The sequence below is a fragment of the Sinocyclocheilus anshuiensis genome, unplaced genomic scaffold (assembly GCF_001515605.1).
Source record: "Sinocyclocheilus anshuiensis isolate Anshui unplaced genomic scaffold, SAMN03320099.WGS_v1.1 scaffold815, whole genome shotgun sequence".
Taxonomy (NCBI): Eukaryota; Metazoa; Chordata; class Actinopteri; order Cypriniformes; family Cyprinidae; genus Sinocyclocheilus; species Sinocyclocheilus anshuiensis.
Window position 1 is genome coordinate 592674 of NW_015549621.1, and position 8682 is coordinate 601355.

Sequence of the window (8682 nt, forward strand, 5' to 3'; positions counted from 1 at the left end):
ATGTATTTTAAAAGGCAGGTGGTTTGTATAAAAACAAATCCAGCATTTACAGATCTTCCAATCATCTTAAATAGGAAGATTTGAGGAATGACACCAAAAATCATTACCACAATGTGTGCTGAAGTGTCAGCTAGTCACAAATATCAGCCCTTAGCATGACTGGCCTGTGCTATGATCAGTCACTCACTGTGAGAAGCAGGTATACTGGTGTGGTAATGAATGACCTTACTTCTGCGGCCCTATGTATTTTAAAAGGCAGGTGGTTTGTATAGCTATGTGCCAAATTTACACCAAGATGTTGAAGGCGGCGAAACGATTCATCCATAAAAACAAATCCAGCATTTACAGATCTTCCAATCATCTTAAATAGGAAGATTTGAGGAATGACACCAAAAATCATTACCACAATGTGTGCTGAAGTGTCAGCTAGTCACAAATATCAGCCCTTAGCATGACTGGCCTGTGCTATGATCAGTCACTCACTGTGATTGCAAACAGTGAGTCATCATGTCTATGTGGCATCCCATCCACCCTCAAAATTGCTAGGTGTCTGGTAAGATTTTAGACGTCAGCAAAGAAACAATCACATTTATTTTTAACACATGAGTAAAAGATGAAAATGCAAACAAAGACAGCACAGGAACTAACTCTTATAGGGGACATTTAAATGTAGTATCTGCATGTTCTTCTTTGATCAAAAAATAAAGTGCTTTCTGTAATAATATGTGCTATTGTATTGTCAAAAAATCTGGTTTGAAGAACACTAAAATTATACTGCAAGTGCACAGACCCCATTCAAACTTTATGTCAAAACTTTCTGTTATGCCTTAGGTATGCTGTATTGTCAGTCTCCCACTGACTTGCACCCTGACGACACTGAAACGTGGGCACACAGCAAAAGCTTGAGTGCGTCTACACTGCCAGTGTAAAAGCAGCACGTCATCTCAGAAAGATCACTAACACAGACTAAGGTTCAACTGGATGCTCAAGAGAAAATGGGCGAATAACTATTTAGCCTACGAAAATCCACTGGAATACAACTGATTTTCTTTATAATAAATATTAGTATTATAATATTAGTATTTATTAAACTGTGAATACATATGGTTCCATACAAACTATAATTTAAATTATTAGACCAGAAACAAGAGGTGGTTTTGACTTAATGGTTAAAATGTAATCTAAATATAAACAAAATTGAAAACTTTTAACCAGAAATTACATTGCAATACTTTCAGATGGTCTAGTTTTCTTTGAATATATTAGCGGGGTGCAACAACTCAAATATAGATTAGGATCAGCATACTAGTTTAAGAGGTTACGTAGTTATTATAGGCATGATCTGATGTAATGGTTCCTTTATACCAAAAATGAGGCTAAATACAGAAATGAAACACTCAAATCCTCTAGCAAGTAAAAGCCTAAGGATCTTTCAGCAACACACTTAAGTGCTAAAGAGTGTGGGTGTTGCTTTGACCATGTTCTGATTTGCCGAATGGTGTGAGAAAAACATTTGAACTAATACTCACTGCTCCAGGTTGAGTTTGTTGAAAATCTCCACAGTACTTTCCAACACTTTATCTACATAGTCCACACGCTCAGGATAGCACTTCATGGCCAGATTAATGAGAGACACTTGGAGCGAAACAACATCTTCAGATGGCATATCCTGACGAGACTGACAAGAAAGAAAAAGTAAAGATTGCAACATTAAACATTTGAGTTAGTGATTTTACTAAATTACTCCATATTTCAGTAAAGACACCACATGATATTATACCTGTATGACAGTTGCCACCTGCTGTGAGAAAATATCAAATAGCTTGATTTCAGCAGGGATTCCAGGCCCATCTTCTCTGTGAGCAAACAAGGCCAATCTGTGGGATGAGACCACAATCGAATAAGACTCAATATACAGCTCTGAAAAGTTAAGTTACGCTAAAACGTATGAATTTCTTCAGTTACACTTTATTGTACAGTGTCCTTGTTACACTGTAATTATACATTTAAGTACTGAGAAATATTGTACTTATAATATGGTTAGGGTTAGGATGGGGGTTTGTTTTAGTGTTAGTTACATGCATTTATCTATAATTTATTACTACAGTAAGTACATAAAACGTGTAACAAGCACTGTAAAATAAAGATTATAAATAAAATTTCTTCGCATTATATAACCAAGATAAATGAAATTTATTTAAAAGAAAAGGGCCTTTCGCACCGCTTTAGTTCCAGAACTAAATGTACAGTACTAAAGTACTGGGACGATTTTGCGCGAACTATTTCCCAGTACCATTTAAAGGGTTGCATTCGCACCGAGAGTGTGTACTAAGAAGTGACGTAAGCCAGTCGACAGCGACGTCATTTGTCGAAAACGCCAAAAAGTGGGGACTTCCACAATTAGTTCTGGTACTATGAAAAAGTTCCCGCGGTGCGAAAGGCCCTAAAGATACAGTATGTAAATAACAGATCTCTCTCTGCACTGAACAGTGAATAATTGGAACAACAAGCCACCTGTCAATAAGGGCAATGATGATGTTCTTGACGTTCACGTTTTGGTGCAGATCAGCACAGGAGCGAAGGAACGGGTTCAACGTCTGCAGGTGGAACTCATCCGGAATGACCTGCAGAAAAAGAAAGTGCAGACAAAAATGTGAGGGAATTAACTATAACATGCCCACACCTACTACTTAAAATAGTTGGGTTAAATGGGGAGCATGTTAAAAGACAGACTCCTACAGTCAGGTACAACAGGATGATGAGTGAAGTTGGCGTATTTCTGTACCTGTATGATGCACTCCATGAGGTATTCCTGTGCTAGAGGGTCTCTACAGTTCACCACCTGCTCCAAGATCCCAGACAAAACGATCTGTGGGGAGTCGACATATATTTACCATTAGCGCTGCCAAATCCTTTTGCAAACAAGATAACTGCAAATCACAGCACAATTCTACAAATTTCTGCCTACAGTATATGCTGCTTTAAAACCAATATACGTTACAAACAGTTCTTGTTGTGGTGTATACTATAGAGTTTAAGGTCTATATGATTTTTTTTTTTTTTTTCAAATAAGTTTCTTATGCTCACCAAGGCTGCATTTATGATAAAAATGATTACAACAGTAATAGTGTGAAATATTATTACAATTTAAAATAACTGCTTTTATTTTAATATATTTTAACATGTATTTTATTCATGTGACGGCAAAGCTGAATTTTCAACAGCCACTGCTCAAGCCTTCAGTATCACATGATCCTTCAGAAATCGTTACTGATTTGGTGTATTAATGTTGAAAACAATTAAACCGCTTAATATTTTGTGGAAACCATGATAGATTTTTTCAGGATTCTTTTATGAATAGAATGTTCAAAAGAACAGCATTTGTTTCGAATAGAAACCTTTTGTAACATTTTAAATGTCTTTACTATCATATTTGATCAAGTACAAAAAAACAACAACTTTTGAACGCTTTTTTTCACAAATGGCTCAAAATGAGAATGATTGTCTGTTTTACAAACTATTCAAATATAATATGGATAACTTGATAAAATATTCATTTATTAATTTTTTATTCAGCGACATTTCCACAATCCCGTCACTTGTAGTTCTAAAAATAAGTGGGCATTTAAAAGTAATATGACCAAGGTACATGAGTCTGTAAGCTGTTTGTTGGAAGTATGAATCACAGAGTTTTGATTTGGTCATATCAAAATAAAATGATCATTTAACTCTGGTTAAAAAGCTTAAAGTACATCAGAAAAGCTGTCCTGCAGGCACACTGTTATGCATATGTATGGGTGCTTGAATTTAAAAATCAAATGAAAACATACTGAGCCTGTCACATTGTTAATTCATGATCGTGAACATGGAGTGTTTTAACAAACAGCTTTCAAAGGACTATCAAAAGATACCGTAACCTCTTACGCAGTTGTCGTTCCATCAATGGCTCTTTTACCCAGTGATTTATGCTAAGTGCTAACTTGAGGTTCCCACAAATAAACAGGTAATCAAGGTCAAATCTAATTTCAATGCACCCTTTTCAACCTTTAAAAGAGCTTTATAGGCTTTGGAGAAAGATCATTTATCTACACTGGAGCACTGCAACTGAAACGCACCTGTTTGTACTTTTCCACATTGACGCCTTCCAGCTGGCTCAGTCGGACCAGATTGGTCCCTACGAGGATACGCAGCTCTTGCCTCTCCTTCTCTCTCTTTTCTCGGTCCCTACTGTGTCCCTGATGCTGCATTCGCACCCACAATTTATTCATCTCGGCAAAATTCAGCAGTACAAAGTCAATGGAGTCATTAATGTCCCCGGTCATCTCTTCCCTAAATCAAATAGAAGAGCACATTGGTAGTTATTCAGTCCTTAGCAGATAATGACATTTGTAGTGATTCATTTTGTCAAAAGCTGTCTAAGCACTGAACGCAGGAAAAACAGGCCTTTTCTAGCAATGGATTAAATTGTATTTTAGCACATAGGATTGCTACGGCATCATTTAAATTGCTCAGTGTGAGTCACAAGACTCTTGAACTACTTGAGGTGCAATTACAGCCATTAAATACGGAGTGTCGTACTCAGCCTGCTCTCCATCATCAGGCAGGATGTTGCGCGTACACTGCAGCAGGTAGTTCCTGAGGAACAAGCCCCGGAGCGGATGCTGCACACCACGACACATTTCCACCAGGTCCTTTAGTATGTCTTTGCGGGATTGGGGGAAAGAGCGAACGTACACCACTCCAACAGTTATCAACAGGTACCTGAGAAGCCAAAGAGAGAGAAGTTAATGAGCAATATGACTCAATGACCGCAAACAAGTGGAAAAACAAAGGTACCAGATAACTAAAGTACTTGAAAAAGTACTTTAGTTAAGCCTCATAATAAAATGATGGATGTACTCATAAAGCATGAACCCTAGAAGATTTATCTTTTGCAATATAAACAATGAAAAACACTGAAGTGAAATAAAAGACATCTGCCAGGCTTAATGCAAATTCCACAGTAACAGGCACAAAAGCAACACTTTCTATTCCACGAGCCTGACTGATCTGAGCAGTTTATTTAGCTACACTTTGGTCTTTGATTTTTTGTGTTGATTAATTAACATTTGGATGTAGTAAGTTTATAAAATTCTGAAACAATGTTTAGGGGAATGAAATACAAGCCATTTAGAAAATGTTTTAAATGTTAATACCACATCATTACATTCAGAAGAACTGAATGAGTGGTGATTTAGGGCTGGGAGTTTTTTTTTAATATATATATATATATATATATATATATATATATATAAATCCTGATATATTTTTTAGCATTTTCTTTTGATGACTTTCAATATGGCTCATACGGATAATTAAGCCACTGACAAACCACAGCTGTTGCAAGGTATGTTAGAAACATTCAATACAGGAAATAAGGAGTTAAAATGTTATATGTTGCATACATAAATGTTTTCCCATAAATTACTTCATAGTGACTTATATTTAATTAACATGTAACAACGTAGCATTCTCATAAACAGACCTATTAAATAAAAGTAATCAGGCTTTCCAATGCTCCATTTCAGAGGGTGAGCTATTTAGGCTGAACCGATTTGCTAGCATAATGGTGACTTTCCAGATCACTTACAATGAACTGATTCACCAGAATAAATGCCTCTCCAGCACTGACCCAGGACAGATATCTCCATATTAGACCCAGGATAGATTAGCAGAGTGTTTTAATATCCCCAAAATTGCACGCAAACATTAAATACAGCCATTATACCATTTGAATGGACTACACTGCTACTTGGACTCCTCAAAACATTTCAGACCTTTTATATTATCTATGTTATTGTTATAGAAGCATTTACGGCTTGACTTTTTAAGAAGATCAACTGTATTGGTTTCTAGGAGGTTAAGAGACTTTAATTTAAGAGAGAGACCGCTTCAGAGGTGAAACCCATATAGAAAGATAGCAACTGAAATGAGGGGAGGCAAAGAAGCACTATAATGAGCTGCTCAGAAAAAAAAAAGTTACCCACTAGATCACAATTCCTTCAATGAGAGGCGTAGGCAGAAATGATAGCGGGCACAATGCCATGAAAGCACTGCAGTTGAGTCAAAAAACTAGAGTGCACATTTCACTGCATGTGAGTGGAGGCGCCTTGTGTCGCCCCAGATGACACTGCCTCTGCCAGGCTCCCCCAATGAAGGCCAACTCCTGATAACCATTTTACAACTTATGGCAATTATTAAAAGGCACACTCAAAGGAGTAACCCAGAAATCACTTTATTTCTGTATAAAGCCGCAGCTGTTATGTGGTAGAAACACTTGTTGGTGGCTGTACTTTCTTGCGTCACTTAAGCACTGCTTGTTTATGCCTTACTTTTTCTTCAAACAAATGCACTCCATCAATCTGTTAAAGCACACACTTCCTCATTAAAGATGAGCAGACAACAAAGGAGCTCCACAAAAATCAAACATCTTTTCAACTGTGCTCTCACTCTCCTCTCATTTTTTCTCTCCCAATCCTCACGGCTCAAATTCAATCCATACTAATTTACAAATCTCCCTATCTTTAAGACTGATTTTCTGAAAGCCAGTATACAACAAATCACAAAAGGGAAATTGTTTCTGTACTTATTGGGCTAGATTTACTAAACAGGGAAGGCTGCAATCCCAAAAAAGTGCAGATGAAAGCAATTAAAGAGCACAAACACATCCAGCTTCCATTTCCATAATCACCAATGCAACTTATCAAGAGCAGTGCAAATTAGCAACTATAGCAGCCATGTCAAGCTCAAAATGGGTTAAAACTAGGGCTGTGTATCACCAGCAAAGTCACGATACGATGCATATCACGATACGGGACTGCACTGAATTTCACCTCAGAAGAATTTAGTAAAACAGCTGTTTATTAAACACTGCATACTATAGTGCCATTTCTAACTATTGGCAGAACAGGCAGTTGACCTCTGCATTATGAAAGGCCTCCATAACTGTACCACAGTACAATATAGGTAATAGCATATGTTTCATGTTTACATTGGGCACTCCCCACCAGGTACAATATTCTGATTTTTTGCATCTTGTTTTTAAGCCCATAAATAATAATGTACTCGTTCTAATAAATTTATATTGTAATGTACTCATTCTAATATATTTTTTAAAAATCATATTTACATTGCTGGTTGGTTTATTATTGCACAAATTAACACTCTCCAAGTTTAAAAAATAAAATTGAGAAGAGTTCTAAACTAATGCGCTGTCTTCTGTATCTAACGCACACACACGCCGTCTCAGTCACTCACACAGATCACGTTGCGGCCGCACTCAGACATTGAGGAACAAATTTTTTAGCGCTGCCCCACAATTTTATCAACTAAATAGCTTAATCGCTCAAGAGCTACCATACATACACAGCCTCTCTCTCATAAATGAACACTTTATGAATTACACTTTTCTGAGAATAGAATATTGAAGTGGAGATCGCTAAACTGCAAGCTAAAACTAAAACCGGTGTTTTCAGAAAGCAAGCGCGTTTACAGTGTAGAGAGAGCGCGCGTGCACAGGGTTGCCAGGTTGACAAAGATAAGTAACATTTAGCAGCTATTTCTGTATTGCGCAAGTGAGAAGCTCTGTTTCGGGGATTACGTCTCTTTATACGTTGTTCTTGTAAGTTGTTTCAAATTAAGTGCAGTCCACTGCTGCACACGTGCCACAATATCGATACAGGGCCAGCTGTATCGATACTCGTATCGTCAAATCTCGATGCGCTCAGGACAGTTCAGACTTTGCAGTGCACCAGAGGTAAAAAACGATATAATTACTGTTCAGTTTCTTGCACAGACCGATCGTTTCGTGTCTTTACACATCAATGTATCGTCACGAGCCGCAAAAATCAATCAGTTTCAATGAGATCAGAATCCACGAGTAGGAAAAAGGATGGCTTGTGTCAGTATTTTGTTGAACCACCTTTTGCTTTAATTGCAGCCTTTTGTCTGTTAGGATATGTCTCTACTAACTTTTCACAATAGTCTTTACTAGACTTTGCAATATTTGCCCACTCTTCTTTGCAGAACTGCTCAAGTTCAGTTAAATTTGATGGTGTTGCTTTGCAGCCTGAAATGAAGACAGACACAGTTTTTGTTGTATCCAGCTGTATTTACTCTGTGCAACTGATAGCATCCAAGTGAAAGATATAACACCAACATTTCAGAAAAAAATCAATCAGTTTCAATGAGATCAGAATCCACGAGTAGGAAAAAGGATGGCTTGTGTCAGTATTTTGTTGAACCACCTTTTGCTTTAATTGCAGCCTTTTGTCTGTTAGGATATGTCTCTACTAACTTTTCACAATAGTCTTTACTAGACTTTGCAATATTTGCCCACTCTTCTTTGCAGAACTGCTCAAGTTCAGTTAAATTTGATGGTGACTGTTTGTGGACTGCAGTCTTCAAGTCATTCCACAGATTTTCAATGGGGTTTAAAGGGTCTCACCACAGTTTTAAAGTTCTCACCACAGTTTTAAAAAATGCTAAAAAAAAAAAAAGTGGGAGTGGTGAGTTGCGAGCGGAGGGGGAAGAGGGAAGACAGACAACACACACAGCTTCGGGTTCAGACGGTTTCATTTCGCTCCCATCTAGTTAAAAACACAAATAAATGCACAGCCATTTGCACTCTGTATCGAAAACATA

The 8682-nt window shown here is 37.4% G+C and overlaps 1 protein-coding gene across 2 annotated transcripts in view; it reads right to left on the reverse strand.

The window, feature by feature from the left end:
* Positions 1-8682, reverse strand: part of LOC107659455 (vacuolar protein sorting-associated protein 35-like) — a 34027-nt gene that overhangs the window by 10626 nt on the left and 14719 nt on the right. For both annotated transcript variants that reach the window (XM_016448404.1, XM_016448405.1), the window contains exons 6-11: positions 4579-4761; positions 4116-4329; positions 2786-2869; positions 2515-2624; positions 1781-1877; positions 1530-1678 (exon numbers count right to left, since the gene is read on the reverse strand). In XM_016448404.1, coding sequence (XP_016303890.1) covers positions 1530-1678; positions 1781-1877; positions 2515-2624; positions 2786-2869; positions 4116-4329; positions 4579-4761 — 837 coding nt within the window. The remainder of the gene's footprint in view (positions 1-1529; positions 1679-1780; positions 1878-2514; positions 2625-2785; positions 2870-4115; positions 4330-4578; positions 4762-8682) is intronic.